The sequence below is a fragment of the Neoarius graeffei genome, chromosome 13 (assembly GCF_027579695.1).
Source record: "Neoarius graeffei isolate fNeoGra1 chromosome 13, fNeoGra1.pri, whole genome shotgun sequence".
Taxonomy (NCBI): domain Eukaryota; kingdom Metazoa; phylum Chordata; class Actinopteri; order Siluriformes; family Ariidae; genus Neoarius; species Neoarius graeffei.
In genome coordinates, this window is record NC_083581.1 from 38,384,967 (window position 1) to 38,409,199 (window position 24,233).

Below are 24,233 nucleotides of genomic sequence, written 5' to 3' on the forward strand. Positions count from 1 at the left end.
GATACAAACTGATTGTGTGCTTATTTATGTCATATGGCAACATTAGTACAACATTAGTATATTATATCACATAGCAACAAAAGTGCAAGACAATAGAGTGATAAAGGGCATTTGTACAGTAAATGCAGTCTGTAGGGGTTTGGTTTTTTTCCCCTAACTGCAACAGAACTCATTTAAACTTTTGATTAGTGGTGTTCTGGTAATAAAGCAGCGTTATTATATAATGCACTGTTGTCAGATGATGACTTTCTTGATTACTCATGTGAACCCCATGCTGCAAACCACAGCATCACAGACCTCCACTTGCTGTAGCAACCATTTCAATCATATTAACAGTAAAAATGCATACACATCTTTTAAAACTAATAGTTAAAACATACGTAGTAGCCCCGTAGCACACTTGCTTCCAGTTAAACAGCAAACTCACGCAAGGCGGCAGCGATTTACCAATGAAATCAAGTCATACCTTGCGAGAGGTATACAAGGGAGACAGCAGGTTTTTAAGCAGTAGCGGAGCAAACAGGGGCCATTTGAGACAGGTGTAAAATCATTGCAAAATATGAATGCAAAATTAATAAATACTAAATAATAAAGCCAGGAAAGACACACCATTGGGGAGAGAATAATATATTTTTTTTTAAAAAGAGCACTGTTAGAAAGCTGAATACGCTGACTGGACTCATGCGCTCCATGTCATGGTAACGTTGACGACATGTAATGTGCACGCTAAGATTGTCTACAGTGCAGGGGCTTCAAAGTTTGGGAGAATAGCAGGGTACAAATAATTTACAGCAGGGTGCAAAATGGTAAAATGTCTGCCAGCGGCAGACATAATGCACGCAAAGCGTGCAGGGATATATATATGAGAGAGAGAGAGAGATGCAAGTACAAATTTTTCATGGGGCGGGATGGTTTGGAACAGGTCGTCTAAAATTGGGATAACATTTACCCGGGACGGGTATTTGAGGCGGGTCGTCTAGCTTAAGCTTGATTAGTGTTGTTACGCACGCCAGTGTTTCCCACAGAAATTTTGGAGACTATGGGGGCAGCCCATGGGGGGGGGGGTTTGTTTAAAATTGAGTGATATGTTAAATATTAAGTTATTACTGTAAAAAAACAAAGACACTGAGAAATGGTCCTATAAACAACTTTACCAATATAAAAGATTACCAGGACTACAAAAATGCAGAAAAATAGGCTTTACTTATCCAAATGCACCTGTTGGTTCAAAAGTTGAAGTGTTGAAGTGCATAGAACCTCAGAGCACAACATGAAGTTACCTTAAAATATTAAACAATAATTATAAACTAATAAAATAAATGGCTCAGGCTTCATAGAAGAAAAAAACAATTTGAACAGAATCTCACAGTATGATGCTGAAGCTGCCTAAACAATGGAAAATAAAATACCATTTTGGCAAAAACGTTGGCATCCATTAATTTCTTGTATTAAGTAAAAAAAATATATATGTTGCCAGATACTGCTGACGTTTTACAGCCCAAAATATGTTCAAAACCCGCCAAAATGCACTTAAAACCGCCCAATTGGGCGGGGAACCGCCCAATCTGGTAACACAGGGCAGTAATGGCTGCACTCATGTCGAGGATGTAAACAAAGTTGACGCGGCAACGGACATACATGACATAGTGGATGTAATTTACGTTCACAACTTTTTTTGCCGTCAGAAATATTTAATATTAAATTTTGTGACTCGACTGACAATAGCTGGTGGCATAACAAGCCACAGACGGTGATTTGCCGCCGGTGACCGGCTACTTTTGAGACCGCGGACAGTGTGAAAGCTCTCCGCGCTAATGTGAGCGGCTATTTAACCCACCATTCCAGCCCAACACAGCTCCTTCTAGCGATAGTGTGCTTCAGCCTATTGCTCGCAGAACATTCTCGTTTTTCATACTTACGGCGGTGCTTGAAAGTTTGTGAACCCTTTAGAATTTTCTATATTTCTGCATAAATATGACCTAAAACATCAGATTTTCACATAAGTCCTAAAAGTAGATAAAGAGAACCCAGTTAAACAAATGAGTCAAAAATATTATACTTGGTCATTTATTTATTGAGGAAAATGATCCAGTATTACATATCTGAGTGGCAAAAGTATGTGAACCTCTTTACTCACCATTATTCGACGCGCTATCCACACTCTTCATCGCACTGCCAACACAACCGCTAACCTTCTCTGACTGCCACAGACTGCATCAACTCGGCGGGAACTTAGAAGGTAGAACTACGGTAGGTGTAGTGGACAAACTGGACCGTTGCATACTTGCCGCAATCATCGGTGATTGAAGTTTTTTAGCAGGCAGACAACAACGCAACCAGCACATTTTTTTATTAATGTTTTGCAGGCACTTCTAGGAACGGACTGAGCGGATGTAAGAATTTTAGACTTGGATAAATTAAATTTTAGACCTGGGATGAAAATGTGTGTGTTTTTTTAGACATTTTAAGGCCTAAAATTTAGCTTTCTGAATTTTAGACCCTGCGGGAACCCTGCACACAGAAAGGCCCTCGCCGGCCACAGGGCTCGAACCCAGACCTTCTTGCTTTGAGGCGACACCACTACACCACCGTACCACCCCTTTCACAGGTGTTATGATATTAAATGTAACTATTAAAAAATAAGCAGTGTTAGTCAGCTGGGATAGGCTCCAGCTTGCTATAAGAGGAATTAAACATTTTTCTTGTGATGTGCTGTTATTGGAAAACAATCAACTTCAGAGTGGTAACAGTAACTTGTAAACCTTAAAAATGATTTATAAAAAATGTGCAAATATGGTCTTGATGCACAAACAGAAGGGAATCCCTTCTCTAACGTGGTAAAATGGAATCATCTTATGCACACACGGTTGAATTTGTTAATCAAAAATGTTTCAAACTCCCGAATGGAGACCCACACTTGGTTATCATATTCAACCCAACAGTGAAGTAGACGTGGAGTATAGCACACCCTTTTCCAAGCCTCTAAAATCGCAGGCCCTAAAGAATCAATGTTGTTTATTGCTTTTATTATGCAACATGTGATCAGCTGCACATCAGGGAACCCACGCTTAATTGCATCTCTGATAGCATTGCTAGTTGTTGCTATGACAGCAATGAAACGAGGAAGCTTAAGAACTAATAATCTCCATTCTCTGGACTTTGGCACCTAATAGGGTGTTATTTACAGTATCAGAAACACCTGGTTTGCACCACTTTATATTCTTTATATAATTTACATTCGACACCGCATCTCTTTCTAGAAAGTGTTTGGAATCATTGTTCTTAATCACACAAGACATTGAATTGAAAATATAAAATATTTTGCAATACAATGCTATCACTCAGCCCTGTGATGACCTGGCGACTTGTCCAGGGTGTACCCCGCCTCTCGCCCATAGTCAGCTGGGATAGGCTCCAGCTTGCCTGCAACCCTGTAGAACAGGATAAGCAGCTACAGATAATGGATGGATGGATGGATGGATGCTATCACTCTGTAATTTCATAGATTTCTAATTAGTTGTAGAAAGTTGTAAACTATGACAATGACCACATTGCTCGTAAATTGATATTTTGTCTCCCTCTAGGGGTTGATGTAAAAATTACAAACAAAACAAAACAGGTTTTTAGACAACTTTTGAGTTTCTCTTGAACTGCATTGTACATTTATTCGAAACACTTTCAGGGAATAAGTCCAGTATGTATCCATTACACAGCTGAGTGGTTTCCTTTATTTTCAAAAATGTACCAGGTAGAACCCATTTTGGAAACTAATCTCCACAGTGGGGCGGCACGGTGGTGTAGTGGTTAGCGCTGTCGCCTCACAGCAAGAAGGTCCTGGGTTCGAGCCCCGTGGCCGGCGAGGGCCTTTCTGTGTGGAGTTTGCATGTTCTCCCCGTGTCCATGTGGGTTTCCTCCGGGTGCTCCAGTTTCCCCCACAGTCCAAAGACATGCAGGTTAGGTTAACTGGTGACTCTAAATTGACCGTAGGTGTGAATGTGAGTGTGAATGGTTGTCTGTGTCTATGTGTCAGCCCTGTGATGACCTGGCGACTTGTCCAGGGTGTACCCCGCCTTTCGCCCGTAGTCAGCTGGGATAGGCTCCAGCTTGCCTGCGACCCTGTAGAAGGATAAAGCGGCTAGAGATAATGAGATGAGATGAATCTCCACAGTACCCATATGGAACACTTTTTTTCAGTATCTAAATTTTGCCCACTCCTTTAGTTTCCCCTAAATTCTATCCTTCAACTTTTAAACCACAGACTCCTCAGCCTACTACAAACACAGAGTTCTTTGACCATAAGGACTTCCTTAACCTCTAAAGTGGCTTACTTCTTGTGCCATGTGCCTTTTAATCTCTGGAAATAGTAATGAGACCTTTATCTCATGCACTAGACCTCGAACCACCTAAAGCTAGAATAAAACAGCGTGCAATGACAGAAAAGCACAAAATGGCACTGAAACATGGTCTGTTTATTTATGATTCTAAAAGAGCCTGCAGGACGCAGTGGAGGCATGTTTCTGGAACATGCTTTAATGTAAACTTGCTTTGCTGAAAAGGTTCTGTAAGTTGAAAAGGTTCCCATTCTCTAATGTAAAGGCAGCTAGCTTAGAAAGAGAAGTTTAAAATCTCTTCTTGACCTTCAAGTATTCATACATTCAATTCATTGAACAATGTGATGTTACCTTAGGTTTTGGACCCAAATTATGTTCAGAGGCTAATACAGAAATCCTCAGATCCACTTCAAACACACATCACTGAGCTATTGTTTTGTTGTTGATCTGGATCATGTAGGCAGAAATATTCAAATTGATAAAGAACTTGACTATATAAAATACAAAATAAACCACCTCTATCAAACAAATTTGAAATTATATATACACTACCATTCAAAAGTTTGGGGTCACTTTGAAATGTCCTTATTTTTGAAAGAAAAGCCCTGTTCTTTTCAATGAAGATCACTTTAAACTAATCAGAAATCCACTCTATACATTGCTAATGTGGTAAATGACTATTCTCGCTGCAAATGTCTGGTTTTTGGTGCAATATCTCCATAGGTGTATAGAGGCCCATTTCCAGCAACTCTCACTCCAGTGTTCTAATGGTACAATGTGTTTGCTCATTGCCTCAGAAGGCTAATGGATGATTAGAAAACCCTTGTACAATCATGTTAGCACAGCTGAAAACAGTTGAGCTCTTTAGAGAAGCTATAAAACTGACCTTCCTTTGAGCAGATTGAGTTTCTGGAGCATCACATTTGTGGGGTCGATTAAATGCTCAAAATGGCCAGAAAAATGGCTTGACTATATTTTCTATTCATTTTACAACTTATGGTGGGAAATAAAAGTGTGACTTTTCATGGAAAACACAAAATTGTCTGGGTGACCCCAAACTTTTGAACGGTAGTGTATATATTACTGGGAAATATGCCACTGGTATTTTTCATATAAGCTACATCCAGGACATGGAGACCCAAAACTGTGACATAAATCTCTATATGTCACTCCTGAGGAAATCCATGAATGGTTTTGATAAATCTGGGTACTTTTTGTTTGTGAATGTGTCCGTATAATAACAAGAAAATCACACACTGGCTTGAAGATATGAAGTATCTCTTCTCGTTGCTGAAAAACACATTTTTCATATGAAACACATCACAGATCTGAGTGACATATTTCCCAATATTTCACTTGGATGATGTCAATCCCAGTGTTTTCCTGCTGACCAGACGCACGTTGTTAAAATGGTGAACCAGTTCAAAATGAAAATTATTTTCATTAATGTGTGTGGGGTTTTTTTGTGGATGTGTCCATATAATATAAAGAACATTGCACGGTGGTGCGAAGATATGAAGTTTATCTTCTTGTGTTGAGAATATTTTCACTCACACTCGAAGATAAACTTCATATTTTCATGCAACCGTGTAATATCTGATATAAAGTTTGAAATTATTATTATTATTATTATTATTATACCTTTGCTTAATGCAAATATGTGTCTCAAAAGTGTATCAAGTTTAAAGAAGCAGTAGTAGTTGCTATTGAAAACAATGGGCCAGGAGTACATTTTTACTTTTGCAGCTACTGTTTCTCTCATTTAATTCACAGTTTAAAATTTTTTCATTTGGCTCACTCTTGTATTTAGTGTATATTATTGTGCAAGTGTTCAGCAGGTAAGTGAATATTAACTTGATTTATGATTAGAACACAAATGAACCTCTGTTTTAACTCCCTGCAGAAGCTGAACATTCCCGAACACCTTTCAACAAGGCTGGACGATATGAAGAAAAGCATTGCATAGCTATACATTAAGCAGCAATGTGCATTAATAGTAACTACGCAAAAGTATTGATTTCAATTATTGTGGCCAGACAAATCGAGTGTACTCTCCTTATTCAGCCAAGCGTATTACTGCCCTCAGAAAAACCTAACAGCAGCATGTGTTTTGGTAAATGCTGGTAAACACAACAAGCAGCTTACTATGGTGTTAAACAATAATAATAATAATAATAATAATAATAATAATAAATGATCTTCAAATCCGGCATTCAAAGTTTTAAATGTAAAGTGTTCACACTTTGTCCTAAGCTCCCTGGACAAAAGAATGTCTCACATGTTATTCTCGTTTAATCATTAGTAATTCTCTTTAATTGCCTTAACAGAGGTGCCAACATTACTAGTAAAAATTAAACCAGAAAAAAAAAGGAAAAAGCGCACGTGTGGGTTTTAGACCGTCCATTTATCTAAAAAGCATATCCACAGTCCTGCTTGTTTTCTTTTCTTTTCTGAAACCAAGGATTTATAGTCAATTCAAAGCTCACCTAGAGCAGATATAAAAATTTTACACGCCTGTTAAAATGGCAGGTGTTTTTTTTTTATGTAAATAATTAAACCAAGATAAATCATGTTGGATATTTTTCCCCTCACCTTTACTCTGATATATTCAAGTGGGGGAAAAAAAAAATAGGAAAATAAGAAAGAAAAATCTTACAAAAGTTTTGCTGCAATTTCAGCAGGGGTGTGTAGACTTTTCATATTCCCTAAATAAAAAAAAATTGGTGTGAAGCGAATGTAAACGCTACTAAAGCAAATACATAATTCGATTTTTTTCATCAATTATTGCTGTTTGGTCTAAATGCTGGACTCAGCCAGAATCCTAGTCTGTATTTTTTTTTCCCCTCCACCATTTTCTGTTGGTCTGAGGCCCAATGCCCATGTTTTGTCGGTGGAGCTTGAAAGAACTGTACTGCATTGTCAAAACCATAGGACCACTTCATCCTAGAGTACGCACCAAGCAAAATCAAGACTGCGCAAGCTTATTTTAGCACTCATTTGTCTGGTAGGCTCGATAATAATAATAATAATAATAATAATAATAATAATAATAATAATTGTTCTCTGCTTATAATATTGCTGCTGTAAATTTCGCAAGCAATTATTTATCTATTTGAAATAGATACTAAACTGAAAATCTGGTTTTAATGTGATAAAAACTTCCCCCTTTGGACTCAGCTCTGTGTTTCTGTCAGAAGATGGAGCTGTTCTACAGCTTTGTTCACCATAACCCACTTCCTCAGAAGTGAATAAATCCCATGCAAGAGAACTGGTTTCTTTTGTACAGTGTAATAAAAATAAAAATGTAAAAAACAATGGCTCGGTTATTTTACCCAAGGACCAGTTAGCATCACGTGCTGTGTGTTAATGATCTGTGCACTGATATTGTGCTTGTTGGTCTTTTGGAATGTTTAAAATCTTTTTCCTTCACATTTGCATTGTTCGTCTATACCGTTAAAGCAGATGAGAGACAAACATTGTGCACAAGACACACACGCACACTCCAGTTGCCGTGATGACCAAATCAGCTGCCTCCTGCAGGGATCGGACATGTTGGGTCAAATAGGTTTGACCAATCTGCACAACTCGAGTGACTCTTGAGGGTCCTTCCTGATTTGCAGCAGTGTCTGAGTCACTTCCTCTGACTTGGCTGAGGCGAGGTGCTTCACTTCCCTGCCGGGATGATTGGTTAGTAATACTGTGTGGAAGAGCTGCAGAGTAGTGAGCTGAAGGAAGGAAGGAATAAAATCTAAATGAAATATCTAAATACACCATATGTTTCAAATATCGATACACAGGAAATCTAAGGTAGTGTAGATATCTTACCAAGCGCACTTTGTATCACGACGGCGAGCACTAACATGATGAGAGGAGTGAGGGTCAGTACGAGGTGGACGGTGCTGCGGGTGAAGCTGTGCCATGTTCTGGCCACACGCAGTCCAAACAGAGCCAGAGAGCATGGACTCACTTCCTCTTCCTTACTCTCCAGCTCCCTACACCTAGACATATAAGCAAAACAACACTTTATTAGGAACACCCATCCACCTGCTGTTTTATGCGGTTCTCTCATCAACCGATCCCTTGACAGCAGCACAATACATAAAATCATGCAGATACGAATCAAGAGCTTCAGTTAATGTTCACTTCAAACATCAGAATGGGAAAAATCGTGATCTCTGTGACTTTCACTGTGGCACTGTGGGTGTTGGTTTGAGCCAGATGGACTGGTTTGAGTATTTCAGAAACTGCTGATCTCCTGTGGTTTTCACACACAACAGTCTCTAGAGTTTACACAGAATGGTGCGAAAAACAAAACACACTGAGTGAGCGACAGTTCTGTGGATGGAAATGTCTTGTTGATAAGAGAGGTCAGAGGAAAACGGACAGATTGGTTCGAGCTGCCAGGAAGGATATAGTAACTCATAGCAACTCTTTACAATCATGGTGAGCAGAAAAGCATCTCAAGAACAAAAGAATTAAGAGCAAGTTCCTATTAAAGTGGCCAGAGAGTGTATATGATCACAAATATGATGTCAAGAAGCCTAGACCTGAATTTTTAAAAACGTATTTAAGCATAAAAATGTCTGCCGGACTAAGGAGGTGCCATCATTATTATTATGCCATCATTGAATCCTTGTGCTATAATGCATTGCTTAAAACTAACAGTTTCACTGTCAAGCTATAGATAGAGATTAGTTTTATCCATCTAGTTCCTGAGTTGATGCAAAGTTCCAGGAGAAAACAGAAAAATAGACACCCTGTGGGTACATGTGGCTACTGCTTATAAATAAAATTGTTTTCTGATCCCATGTCCATACAGTAAATATAGCATGTATATTAGGGTGCATCAGTTGCCCCCTAAAAATAAAAAGTTCCTCCGATCGTGATGCATTTTTGTTTTTATGTTCCTTTTGGTAAGAAAACACACTGGGTGAAATATTTTGACAAAATTCAAAAGTTTAATGGTGGCACCAGGAGCTCAAAGTTATGGAAAAAGCTGCTATTTTATGACTTTTATGACAAAATTTCGATCACTTTCCATGAAACATTATGGCACCTTATAGAGTATACCAAATATCTTAGATCCACATTTTTAGTACATATTCTAAATATATTATCAAGCACAGTTTGAGTTTTAGCTGTTCATTGAATCATTGTTCAGCTACTTTTAAACAATACAAATGTATTATGAATCACATTAACGTTTCTCAATCCCTTGCAAAGGTTCTTAACATGATCTCTGGCTCACAAGAAATCAATAAATGGAGTCCAACATTGTGATTCAAACCTTACGCGAAAACATAAAATAAGCATTTTTTGGCAAAAAATGAACCTCATGGTGCCACCATTAGACTTTTGAATATGGTCAAAAATTTTACAGGATGTCTTCATTGGTGAAAAGGAACACCCAAACAAAAATGCATCAGATTTTATGAAAATGAGGGCAACTGATGCACCCTAATGTATATTTACTCTATGAGGCAGTAGCCACAAAAAATGAAGCGTAATCCAAAAATGAACAATTTAAAAATCACGGAAGTAAAATATGCCAAGTGTCTGTACTTTATATTATTCTACTCTTCCAGTTTTCAAAACTGAAACCTTCCGAACCGAGGCTGACTTACACACACTGTTGCCATGACCCAAACTCTTATTTCCCAGAAAAGGCCTGGCACTAGAGCTCAGTGGTCTCTTTTCGACAAGTTCCTGTAACAACTCAGAAGTGCAACACATCGACATCACGCACGGGACCACTGGCCGAAGAAGGCGAGGAAAGGTGGACGACCTGGAGTATATTTTAAAATAGGAACGCACTTTCCATCTGTAATAAGCATAAACATGTCTGAAAGCGATTTCTTTCGTCTAGTCCATTTATTTCGAATGGTGAACCGAATTGTATTCACTCACCGGCCATTTTAATCAGAACAGATGTATACGCATGCGCAGTACACGATCGTTACACTCATTCTTACAACACGATGACATAGTGGCTACAGCCTCTATGTGAGGCAGTAGCCACAAAAGCCTTACAGTTTCCACCTGAAACACGTTCATATGGACAGAAAAGTAGGCAACAGTCTGTAATCTCCCCACCTGAGTAACAGTTTCTCCACCACGGCATTCTTGTTGAGCTGAGGCTCAGTCGAGATCTTCATTTGCTCCAGGATGTTTGTGGGGATGTTGTGTCCTTCCTCGGTCAAAACTGCCAGGTTATACATACCCTAAAAGTTTAAAAACATCATCATCAGACTGTAAGATCCATATTTAGTAGATTTGTGTAGCATCTGTCCACTTTGGACTCAAAGATTTAGACAACAAAACAAGTGCTGAACATAGACCCTTACAAAAAAGAAGTTTATTCAAGTGTGCTTCTAGTATAGTTCTTTTAAACTAAAAATAAGAGAGTGTGCTTTCAGTTTACTTTTTATTTACTTATCGGAGATATACTTAATAAAGTTATACATAAGTATATTTGGCTTATACTGAAAAGTACATAGAAAAGCCTAAGTATATTAAGCTTATACGTAAACTTCTGATCAAGATATACTTAACAAAAGTGTAATAAAGTATTAAAATATTTGTGCCTTATGTTTAAGTGTACTCGCCCTGTAGTTGTGCTTATCCTTTTGATAGTAGCCTATAAAATACTTATTTTTCACACATATTGGCTTCTTTGTGGTATACGGCAGCATCATTTAAACCTACATTCGTACCTTTATAACTTCTTCGTAACTTAAGGTACAAAACACTTAAGTTGTCTACTGGTAGTGTGCATGAGGTAAGGGTTAGGGCTAGAAAACTAATAGTGTACCTAGAAGAGTAATTGCAGTATATTTAAAAACTAAAAAGTGGACTAGATAACCAGTAACTAATAGTATATTTCCAGTATGCTATAAAGTATACTTTTATAAACTAAAAAGTGGACAAGAAGTGTGTAACGAGTAAACCAATAGTATATTTCCAGTATACTACAAAATATACTTTAGTAAACTAAAAAGTGGACTAGAAGTATAAAACGAGTAAACTCAGTATATTTCCAGTATACTATGAAGTATGCTTTTGTAAAGTAAAGAGTGGACTACAAGTATAGAACTAGTAAACTATTAGTATATAAGTTTATTTGTGGTATACTTGCAGTACAAAATAAAAAATACTAGCTGTATACTCAGAGTTGACTTCTCTTAGACTTAAAGTATACTTTTTATAAACTACAAGTGGGGCAATTTAGTCCCAAAAAGTATTAGATGAGTTTTCTTACAAGTATACTGTAAGTACATTGATATCAGTATACTTGGTACACAAAAGTATACTTAAGGAAATATACTTTAACTTTACTTAATAAAATGAACTTGAAGTATACTTCTTTTTGATAAGGGGAGTCAAGATTTTCATCATTTTGTTTGTTTATTTGTTTGCCCAGACATTGCAGAAACTGTTTAATTAGGGGAAAAAACAGAACCTACTGGCATATCTTTGGGAGGTGGTAGGAAACTGGAGAAATCAGGGGAAACGCAAACAGACACGTGGAGAACATGTGACACTCTACACAGACTATTTCCATGTTGGTTTCATCCAGAACCTTTTTTCATTGTTTTATTACATTTCCTCTGATTCAAGAGGGAACTTCATTTTTAATAAAGTACAATTTTCCAACAATTGTACAGTGATAGATTTGACGCTAATAGGAAGAGCAAAAAGGTGTGTGTGTGTGTGTGTGTGTGTGTGCGCGTGTTACCTGAGCACTGCCTCTCATTGCTGCTCTGCTATATAGCGCTACAGCCTTTACCATGTCACCTAAAGCACTGTAGTGGTCTCCCATCTTCAGCAGACCTGAGAGAGAGAGAGAGAGAGAGAGAGAGAGAGAGAGAGAGAGCACGCAATTCAATGGATATGGACGTAAGCATTAATAAAGGAATAAAAGACTTGAGCAGAGAGCATGCTGTTATGGAAAAATAATCAATAACCAGGTGGTGTGATCGAGCGGAGTTACTATTACCACTCTGCAGGTGATTAGTTTCCAAGTAACAGCATGCCTCAAAGTGTTTTACTCTTCTTATACCACAGCAGTTTATCAACAATTACAATTTTCAATTTATTAACAAACAACCTGTCATACTTTTTATCCGTTCATCATTACACACAGTAGATTTGTTCAACATCCACAAGAATAGTTAATTCCTGTTATTACTTATCATTTACAAAGACAATAGAGACTCCTTTCATACAGTGGTGCTTGAAAGTTTGTGAACCCTTTAGAATTTTCTATATTTCTGCATAAATATGACCTAAAACATCATCAGATTTTCACACAAGTCCTAAAAGTAGTTAAAGAGAACCCAGTTAAACAAATAAGACAAAAATAGTATACTTGGTCATTTATTTATTGAGGAAAATGATCCAATATTACATATCTGTGAGTGGCAAAAGTATGTCAACCTCTAAGATTAGCAGTTAATTTGAAGGTGAAAGGTGAGTCGGGTGTTTTCAATCAATGGGATGACAATCAGGTGTGAGTGGGCACCCTGTTTTATTTAAAGAACAGGGATCTATCAAAGTCTGATCTTCACAACACATGTTTGTGGAAGTGTATCATGGCACGAACAAAGGAGATTTCTGAGGACCTCAGAAAAAGCGTTGTTGATGCTCATCAGGCTGGAAAAGGTTACAAAACCATCTCTAAAGAGTTTGGACTCCACCAATCCACAGTCAGACAGATTGTGTACAAATGGAGGAAATTCAAGACCATTGTTACCCTCCCCAGGAGTGGTCGGCCAACAAAGATCACTCTAAGAGCAAGGCGTGTGATAGTTGGTGAGGTCACAAAGGACCCCAGGGTAACTTCTAAGCAACTGAAGGCCTCTCTCACATTAGCTAATGTTAATGTTCATGAGTCCACCGTCAGGAGAACACTGAACAACAATGGTGTGCATGGCAGGGTTGCAAGGAGAAAGTCACTGCTCTCCAAAAAGAACATTGCTGCTCGTCTGCAGTTTGCTAAAGATCATGTGGACAAGCCAGAAGGCTATTGGAAAAATGTTTTGTGGATGGATGAGACCAAAATAGAACTTTTTGGTTTAAATGAGAAGCATTGTTTGGAGAAAGGAAATTTGATGTTTTAGGATGTTTTAGGTCATCTTTATGTAGAAATATTGAAAATTCTAAAGGGTTCACAAACTAAGCACATTAATTAAAACTTTTGAACTACTGTTAGAGCTGCTGTTCTAGAAATCCTCTGACCAATCAGATTTGAGAATTCAAAAACATTGTGATATAGGACTAACAAGATCAATTGTGAGCTACTGCTCACTTACGTATCCCCCCGCTCTCGCTTATATCAGAATGCAAGCAATCAAAGGAACAGGAAACTTATTATGAATGTTGACTTCAACAAATAATTAACCCTGAAATAAGTAAGTAAAGAGCAGTGTCTCTCCCCAGGGATTTCAAACAGCATCCTGGTCAACTGGCATTCTGAAATAGCATTTTGCTTCTTGAAATAGCGTCAAAATCCACCCTGTGTGTTTTTCGTAAATACATTCAGTCGGTAAACAGGAAGTCGATGTGCGACAGACCTGAAAACGGTATAAACGGTATAGAACCCCAAGCTGAAGCTCGGTACCAAATATCAAGCAATTGTGATTTGTAGTCGCTGAGAAAAGTGTTATGAAAATTTTGTAAATCCACGCTAAATGTTTCGTCAATACATTGTCAGTAAACAGGAAGTCAACGTGCGACAAACCTGAAAACGGTATACACGGTATAGAGCCCCAAGCTGACTTGTCCAGGGTGTACCCCGCCTTTCGCCCATAGTCAGCTGGGATAGGCTCCAGCTTGCCTGCGACCCTGTAGAAGGATAAAGCGGCTAGAGATAATGAGATGAGATGAGATGAGATGAGATGAGCCCCAAGCTGAAGTTTGGTACCAAGTGGCTATGATTTGTGGTTGCTGAGAAAAAGGGTGTTTCAGACAGATGGAGATACGGATGGATGGACAGAGGTAAACCAGTATACCACCCTTCCTTCAGAGCGGGGGTATAATAAGTAGCCATATTCTTTAGCGGTAAGTGTATACACACACACACACACACACACCTGCCATCTTGCCAGACACCCACCTGATTCGTGTGGAGCATGGTTATAGATGGAGTGGTTATGATACCTCCACTGGCAGGCAGAATTGTGCTTCAACACCTGCCATAAACAAGAATAAAGTTTAGCTAAATGACATCATCGACTTTACCAACAGTATTTACTCACAGCAATCCATGAAAAATATACGTAGGTCTGTGATCATAAGGCTTGTTCACGGATCCAAATTAGATTGGTGTAAAATGTTCTAATGAAATTGTAAAGACAGTTTGGTAGCAAATTGGTGGAGCCTTTTTAAACTGAGACAAACCGAGACTTTGAGACAAAATACAACGCCTTGAAATCTTTAAAGCAACGCTGTTTCGTAATAGGTGGAGTGAGAAAGACACATTTTCCCTCAAAGCCTAGAGAAGTGTTATTCAATTTGATTCAATAAACGAGCTCCATTTTCAATGTGGAAGGAATGTATTACAGTATCCTGGCGTTTGTTAGTATTAAGTGTCCCAATTCAGAGATTATGTAAAGGGTTTAGGAAAAGGATTCGTATTAATACTGTTCGATTTCTGTCAGAATAAAAGGAGAGAAAAGAAAAGAAGGAAAATAAACAGAAAAAAAAGGATAACAAAAGGAAAAAAGAATAAAGTAAAAAATGTGGAGCAAAAAATTAATCAAATCACGAAATAAAAACAGCAAAGTAAAAATGTCTATTAAAGAAAATGAATGAAAAGCAAAGCATACAATAAAAAAAAAAATAGGAGTAGCCTCGAGAAAGCAGCAGTGTTATTTGACACTTAGCTTTGTAAAGCTGTCCAGTTTGTTCTTTAGGATTACTGAAACTGTCATATGATCCATTTTCTCCATTTCCTAATGCATTTAAGTGACACTATAACAGTTTTAGTAAGCTTTCGCCTCCAAGATGAGGAAGAATTAACCGTGATATTGCAGAACGCCTCTCAGGCCTCCAGAGACCGGAAATGTGTTTCCAGTCTCAGAGCCAGATCTTTTTAATACACCGCTGTTGCATACATGTCAACCTTTAGTTCCCCATGCCCTTTATACAAAATCTGTACTTTTCCCTTACATACACCCATGAGCCCTTATACACGAGAAAAAAATTCCAATATATAATCCAAAGCACTGATTGTTTTATTCCACATTATACACTCCTACTGTAATAGGCATATTTATCACACTGCATCAAGTTAAAGGGATCAAATCAGCATGTACTGGATAAAAAGACATTTTAGATCTCAGGGAAAACAACTGAATTAAAAAGGACTGTATGTCCAGTCAAGTAAACAATTATCTACTAAAGAGAATGACTGAACTATAAACTTAATTATTTAATATACATTGTATCAGTAATACCAGAAATATTGATGTAAATTTTGCAAATAAAATGTATTAATATTAAATAGTTCATAAAAATTACACAAAGTTCTATGTGACAAGTGTTAACATCATTTACAATATTACACCCCACCAAAGAAAATTATTTGAAATATAACAGCAGTACTAAGTAGGTATGGGAATTAAAATAGTAGGTTACATGTAATACAACCCCGATTCCAAAAAAGTTGGGACAAAGTACAACTTGTAAATAAAAACGGAATGCAATAATTTACAAATCTCAAAAACTGATACTGTATTCACAATAGAACATAGACAACATATCAAATGTCGAAAGTGAGACATTTTGAAATTTCATGCCAAATATTGGCTCATTTGAAATTTCATGACAGCAACACATCTCAAAAAAGTTGGGACAGGGGCAATAAGAGGCTGGAAAAGTTAAAGGTACAAAAAAGGAACAGCTGGAGGACCAAATTGCAACTCATTAGGTCAATTGGTAATAGGTCATTGACATGACTGGGTATAAAAAGAGCATCTTGGAGTGGCAGCGGCTCTCAGAAGTAAAGATGGGAAGAGGATCACCAATCCCCCTAATTCTGCGCCGACAAATAGTGGAGCAATATCAGAAAGGAGTTCGACAGTGTAAAATTGCAAAGAGTTTGAACATATCATCATCTACAGTGCATAATATCATCAAAAGATTCAGAGAATCTGGAAGAATCTCTGTGCGTAAGGGTCAAGGCCGGAAAACCATACTGGGTGCCCGTGATCTTCGGGCCCTTAGACGGCACTGCATCACATACAGGCGTGCTTCTGTATTGGAAATCACAAAATGGGCTCAGGAATATTTCCAGAGAACATTATCTGTGAACACAATTCACCGTGTCATCCGCCGTTGCCAGCTAAAACTCTATAGTCCAAAGAAGAAGCCGTATCTAAACATGATCCAGAAGCGCAGACATCTTCTCTGGGCCAAGGCTCATTTAAAATGGACTGTGGCAAAGTGGAAAACTGTTCTGTGGTCAGACGAATCAAAATTTGAAGTTCTTTATGGAAATCAGGGATGCCGTGTCATTCGGACTAAAGAGGAGAAGGACGACCCAAGTTGTTATCAGCGCTCAGTTCAGAAGCCTGCATCTCTGATGGTATGGGGTTGCATTAGTGCGTATGGCATGGGCAGCTTACACATCTGGAAAGACACCATCAGTGCTGAAAGGTATATCCAGGTTCTAGAGCAACATATGCTCCCATCCAGACGACGTCTCTTTCAGGGAAGACCTTGCATTTTCCAACATGACAATGCCAAACCACATACTGCATCAATTACAGCATCATGGCTGCGTAGAAGAAGGGTCCGGGTACTGAACTGGCCAGCCTGCAGTCCAGATCTTTCACCCATAGAAAACATTTGGTGCATCATAAAACGGAAGATACGACAAAAAAGACCTAAGACAGTTGAGCAACTAGAATCCCACATTAGACAAGAATGGGTTAACATTCCTATCCCTAAACTTGAGCGACTTGTCTCCTCAGTCCCCAGACGTTTACAGACTGTTGTAAAGAGAAAAGGGGATGTCTCACAGTGGTAAACATGGCCTTGTCCCAACTTTTTTGAGATGTGTTGTTGTCATGAAATTTAAAATCACCTAATTTTTCTCTTTAAATGATACATTTTCTCAGTTTAAACATTTGATACGTCATCTATGTTCTATTCTGAATAAAATATGGAATTTTGAAACTTCCACATCATTGCATTCCGTTTTTATTTACAATTTGTACTTTGTCTCAACTTTTTTGGAATCGGGGTTATAAATTATATATAATCAGGTCAAACAGTAAACGAAGGTTAGTAAAAGTTCCATTTGAGAACAAAGTGTTGACACCACAAGCAGTGTTAGATCCAACTAAAGATGACTGAACCACATCAAGTACGGTATATCATGTAAACAAGGATAAGTGAAAATATTAATAAATTATGAAGTTAAATTGAAAATCTGTATACACTGTAGTGGACTGCAGAGTTACCTCACAGAGGTGAGCGGCGTTGATCTGCGCCACAACAAAGCCAGTTTCGGCGAGCATCGCATATTTCAACAAGGCCTCATCCCTTAACACATAAACACACATCATATACGCACACTCACACAATGGACTGATATGGTATCGTGAGTCATATGAGTGATGAAAGCTGCAAAGCACTCTGAGTGAGTGAAAAAAAAGAAGCTGTCGAATTATGACTAAAGCAGAAGGGATGAAATGCAGAATAAGGAGAGAGGTGAAAAGGAAAGAATGGGTGGACTAATAAATTTATCGTGGGTGTTACCATGACCCGAGCTGAAATGCTTTCAGAGCGTCTCGGACGGTGAAGCCCAGGTGGCCGTTTCTCTCACTGAGCGGCTTCAGTAGACTTTGGAAACAAACAGGGTGAAAGTCAAACGTGCTGGTAAACTCAAACAAGAGCAACGCTTCAAAATGAATCAAGAGGAAAAATGATGGATCACAATTTCATCCCTGTTTATAATGGCTGACAATGAAGATACTGTATTTTGTTTTATTGTATTTTTTCACTGGTTCATGATTTATACCACAGTGCTCTTGAATTCTTGAATCTGATTGGTCAGAGGATTCAGTTATCAGACTGAAATGACTTGTTCTAATCGTTGTTCCCGATTCTATAGTAATAGCTTATTTACAGAGAAAGTCTTTAAGAGTTTCTTGGTAATATAACAGCGTGTGTGTGTGTGTGTGTGTGTGTTTTGTCTTATTACCTTCCAGAGAGGCTATAAAGGGAGCTATAATGCTAACACGATCTCGCAGATGTTCTACAACATTAAATGTAACTATAAATGGATAAAATGTACAGTGTGGTATGTTTTTCATCTCATCTCATTATCTCTAGCCGCTTTATCCTTCTACAGGGTCGCAGGCAAGCTGGAGCCTATCCCAGCTGACTACGGGCGAAAGGCGGGGTACACCCTGGACAAGTCGCCAGGTCATCACAGGGCTGACACATAGACACAGACAACCATTCACACTCACATTCACACCTACGGTCAATTTAGAGTCACCAGTTAACCTAACCTGCATGTCTTTGGACTGTGGGGGAAACCGGAGCACCCGGAGGAAACCCACGCGGACACGGGGAGAACATGCAAACTCCGCACAGAAAGGCCCTCGCCGGCCACGGGGCTCGAACCCGGACCTTCTTGCTGTGAGGCGACAGCGCCAACCACTACACCACCGTACCGCCCTGTGGTATGTTTTTAATAAATAAAAAATGCAATGCTTTGAAAAGTCACTGTGGTATAAGAGGAATAAAACACTTTGGGATGTGCTGTGGTGGTATTTGTGTGTGTCAGGCAGCTTCACACAACCCTGTAGCTGATTACTTTCCTGTAAACAGCATGGCCACAAGTGTTTTACTTCTCACTTGTTTCTCATTTCAGCCTGTAAACGTACGTTATGGCTTTCTCAGGATCTCTGCGTACGCCTGGTAAGTGTCCTCTCAAGAGACATGATGCAGCCTCCACTGCGGCGTCCATATGACCCAGCTCACCCGCCTTCAGAAAACACTGAAACGCAGCTGTCTGAAACACAAAATACACACACATACATCACTACAGCTGAGACAGCACACACATACACTTGGTGAAAGCTGCAGGATCTGTTTCAGCACAACAAATAAAAGTATTTAGTTTACAAGACTCGCAAGATGGTATAAAATGATTTTAAATGGCCTATCTTTGTAAACATGAAACAAAAAGGTCATTCCCATATCCCCTTTATACTCCTACCTATGCATTTTACATTCCTTGCTAAGTAATTAAAGAACATGTGCATTAAAATGTGTGTGTTATCCTTAAAAACTAGAAACTGCTCCACTTTTTTTTTTTTTTTACACTGTTACACTAAAAGGTTAGTGTACCTCATTATGCCTACCTCGTTCTGACCCAGCAAGTCTGGGACAGCGCCATTCAGGTGATACACGCCCAGGTTAAACAGACCGTCTCGACTGCCATTACGAGCAGCCAGATCAAAGTAGTATGCGGCCTTTCTTTTGTTTCCTCCCATAATGCCATAGTACCATCCCAGAGCGTTCAGAGCATCCACGTAGCCCTGAGAAATACACATTTGCACATATACACACACACACTCATAGTATACAGTGTACAATATACAGGATACCATTCAAGCAGGTGAACTGAAAAACCATAAATCGTCTTACTGAGTAACTACTATGAATTAATCAATCACATTACAGAGAAATTAACATGTAAGATAAGCAGTTATGAGAGTGAGGAATGTAAATCTGAACATTTCAAAACACTGATAAATAAGATCGTGATGCGAAACTAATCAGCATGTCTGGCTTTTGCATCAAATTGAACAGGATATGATGCACTTGTTCACATTTACACAACACAAATAAAACTGGGCACACTTATTTCATCAGTCTTTACAAAAGTATAAACTAATCCTAGATTCAAAAAGCAGGCTTGTGTTGGACTTGAGATCCAGTGTAGCCATGTGTTTTCTTACCATGTCAGCAGCCTTCTCCAGGAGTGTTACTGCCAGGGTTTTGTTCTTCTTTACTCCAATTCCCTGATATCCAACAAACGGTACAAAGTCATCACAGGCTGCCTACATCTGAATGACCTGCTGATGCTTTAGCATGTAAAAATGCCTGCTAATGACAATGGCTTTAATTTGTCTAGTCCAATATCAACTGAAAAAAGCACAACAGCAATAAATCAAATGCACACCAATTGTCTTGTATCAGAAAATGATCAAATAAGAATGTTTCGTGTCTGAAATCTACTTCTTTCAGTTTACATTTGAGCGACAAGGCTAATGTAGCTAACAGGTAAAAGAAATTATACCGGTAGCTACCAGTTTAGCATGATGCAAACTAGTAGCTGTAAGATTTGTGTTGTGGTTTTTAACACGGTATGATCCACTGCAAATGAACAAAAGGATACCACAGAGGTCTTTATCACATATTTTAAAGTTCGAACTCTATCACACATAATCATGGATTTTGTTCTAATTATAGACCTGCCTCAAACAGGAATAAAGCGTAGCGCCTGAGCAAAAATGCAAAAAAAAAACACCAGTAAATGCATCGAAATGTAATGAGTAAAAATAAATAAATAAATAAAATGTTTAATGTATCAAAACAAAGTAAACACAAAACAGTAACTGTAACTAAAACTTTAACCCTTTGATGCAAAACATATGCACACCCCTTCTAATGCACAACATGGGTCAAAAATGACCCGCATTCATTTTCCAGGTTATTTCATGCTGACTGAGTTTTTCTTTGCTCTATCTTTTGAAATCAATTTATTTTATGATTGAATATTCCAAGTATTCTTTAAATATCTTGTTTTTAATTACCACAAATCGTTAATTTAATTTTTTCTTTCCTACTTTATGAACAAAAATACTTTTTACATTACTACACATGGGTCATCAAAGTGTGATTTAAAATTAAATATCTTAATACTATAATAATAATTTGTTTCAAATAATTACTTTAGCAGTGAATGGGGCCAGTTATTTATTTATTAACTATGTAGTTAGCTAAGCCAACTACAATAAAATTAGCTAACTAAAGTAGAATATGTCAACAGCTCGGTAGCTAATAATAATTACTTGTAACTTTCTGACAAGTAATCTACTCACTCTCAAGGTAACCTAAACAAAATCAATTTTTTTCTAAGGTAATGTTAGAACAATTGAAAAACATTACTTCCATGTATTAGATGGGCAAAGGGCGCTGTGCTGAGCTGTGAAATGTCTGACACGAGCACAATTCACAGTTCCTACCAAACGCTGGAGTAAATGCATGCGGGTCGGTTCTGACCCATGTGTGTAAACTTGATGTAGAATTACAAAAGCTGTGCTTGTTCATAACTTAAGAAAGGAAAAATAAAAATGATGATTTGTGCTAAACAAAAACAAGATATTTACTGCATATTTGGAAAAGTAAATGACAAAATGAATTTATTTCAAAAGTGTATCATAGAAACACTCAGCCATACATGAAATAACCTGGAAAATGAATGCAGGTCGTTTTTGACCCACGTTGTGCATTAGAAGGGTAGTGATACAAAAAGGGTTTTTATTCAAAAAGTAAGAAAGGAAAAAATAAAATAAGGATGTATGATGATCAAAAACAAGTTAATTGAGGAATACCTTGAATACTGAATGATGGAATTAATTTATTGCAACTATATAGAAGATAAAAACTCAGCCAGGTCACTTTTGACCCATATTTTGCATCAAAGGGTTAACCAGAAGAAATAGTAAACTTTACAAAACGGAAAGAATAAAACAACAAAACAAATTGTAAATTGTGAAGAGTAAAAAAACAAAACAGTTAAATGTAACAAAATGTAAAGAATAAAAAAACAAGTGTAATTAGGCCTGTCAAAATAACTAATTTTGTTGGACGATATATTGTCTCGGAAATTATTGCAATAAATGACATTATTGTTGATGTCTTTTCAAGACAATTTTATGCCACTCGTAAAATAATAATGATCATGCAAATACACCCTTTCAAAGAACAGTAAACTTTTTAATTAAGTCAACTTATTCAATTCAGGCGGCACGCTGGTGTAGTGGTTAGCGCTGTCGCCTCACAGCAAGAAGGTCCTGGGTTCGAGCCCCGTGGCCGGCGAGGGCCTTTCTGTGTGGAGTTTGCATGTTCTCCCCGTGTCCGCGTGGGTTTCCTCCGGGTGCTCCGGTTTCCCCCACAGTCCAAAGACATGCAGGTTAGGTTAACTGGTGACTCTAAATTGACCGTAGGTGTGAATGTGAGTGTGAATGGTTGTCTGTGTCTATGTGTCAGCCCTGTGATGACCTGGCGACTTGTCCAGGGTGTACCCCGCCTTTCGCCCGTAGTCAGCTGGGATAGGCTCCAGCTTGCCTGCGACCCTGTAGAACAGGATAAAGCGGCTAGAGATAATGAGATGAGAACTTATTCAGTTCAATAGTGGAACGTAAAAAATATCTCATCTCATTATCTCTAGCCGCTTTATCCTTCTACAGGGTCGCAGGCAAGCTGGAGCCTATCCCAGCTGACTACGGGCGAAAGGCGGGGTACACCCTGGACAAGTCGCCAGGTCATCACAGGGCTGACACATAGACACAGACAACCATTCACACTCACATTCACACCTACGGTCAATTTAGAGTCACCAGTTAACCTAACCTGCATGTCTTTGGACTGTGGGGGAAACCGGAGCACCCGGAGGAAACCCACGTGGACACGGGGAGAACATGCAAACTCCGCACAGAAAGGCCCTCGCCGGCCCCGGGGCTCGAACCCAGGACCTTCTTGCTGTGAGGCGACAGCGCTAACCACTACACCACCGTGCCGCCCCGTAAAAAATATATAAATATAAATACATATTAAAGAAATAAAACAACAATCAAACAAAACCACTCACAGCAAAAACAATAAATAAAATACAATCTATGGCTCTTAAAAACTGCACTTAAGTAAATATTAACTTGGCACAGGGTAATAAAAGGAAATTCTTTTCTTCACAGGCAACATTCTGCCAATCCAGTTTCTCAAAGATTAGTACCCAGGTAAACAAAGTGCAAAATAACAATGTATTGCCAGCTATCATTTGGATAAAAGTAATAACAATTAGAACGAGATAACATGTATTAACATTGGTGGGGACAAAAACCCAATGCCAACTTCAGGTCAACATTAGAGGGTCACAATATTTTGCTCTGTTGTGTTCCACCAAAAGAGATCCATCATCTATCCAAAGTCCAGACTTTTAAAATTTGAAGTTCAGAACTGTAGTAATTCATTAATAATAATAATAATAATAATAATAATAATAATAATAATAATATGCAATTCATTTGATTAATTGCAAATCTTGCATGTGATGATTAACTCATTCTACCAATTTGCAAATGTGTTTTACAAATGAATAACGCATTGACTGTCGGGAGGGTGTATGTTCTTTTCCCTCATAAATGGAAGTAAAACACATCCGGAGCCTTAAACACTGCGTTCCATGAGGCTGGCGGGGTGAGTCGGCTCTCTTCTGTGGGAATGCTGTGGGAACGTTTTTGACCCATTTTAGAATGCTAGTTTAAGCTGATGTGTGATTGATCTAACGGTAAAACAGGACGAGGGCTCGAGAACTTTTTTGGCACGTTGAAAGGTTACTATTTTACTTGGCAACAGAATGTATCTGAATTCCGATTGGTTGTTGTTATTATTGCCCTTTTGTTGTCTTCTTGAGCCCAGAGCGGAGAGAGGAGGGAGGGACAGGGTTCTACAGAGAAGTTTTTAGCCACCGCTTTCAAATGAAGCCCCTCGAAAACCAATCAGTTCAGCGGATGTATGCACTCGGTATGTGATGTTTTCAAAAGAGAGGTGGGAGGAACCAAAAATTTCTGATCAAGAAGGCGGAGGCTGTTATGC

At 38.4% G+C, this 24,233-nt stretch overlaps 1 protein-coding gene across 2 annotated transcripts in view; it reads right to left on the reverse strand.

The window, feature by feature from the left end:
* Positions 1-7,603: 7,603 nt before the first annotated feature.
* The window catches only part of LOC132896684 (protein sel-1 homolog 3), a 55,546-nt gene continuing 38,916 nt past the window's right edge, over positions 7,604-24,233 (reverse strand). For both annotated transcript variants that reach the window (XM_060937688.1, XM_060937689.1), the window contains exons 14-23: positions 20,312-20,374; positions 19,712-19,888; positions 19,232-19,359; positions 18,096-18,179; positions 17,798-17,879; positions 14,446-14,521; positions 12,067-12,161; positions 10,425-10,552; positions 8,157-8,329; positions 7,604-8,056 (exon numbers count right to left, since the gene is read on the reverse strand). In XM_060937688.1, the coding sequence (XP_060793671.1) occupies positions 7,785-8,056; positions 8,157-8,329; positions 10,425-10,552; positions 12,067-12,161; positions 14,446-14,521; positions 17,798-17,879; positions 18,096-18,179; positions 19,232-19,359; positions 19,712-19,888; positions 20,312-20,374 (1,278 nt within the window). In that variant the 3' untranslated portion in view covers positions 7,604-7,784. The remainder of the gene's footprint in view (positions 8,057-8,156; positions 8,330-10,424; positions 10,553-12,066; positions 12,162-14,445; positions 14,522-17,797; positions 17,880-18,095; positions 18,180-19,231; positions 19,360-19,711; positions 19,889-20,311; positions 20,375-24,233) is intronic.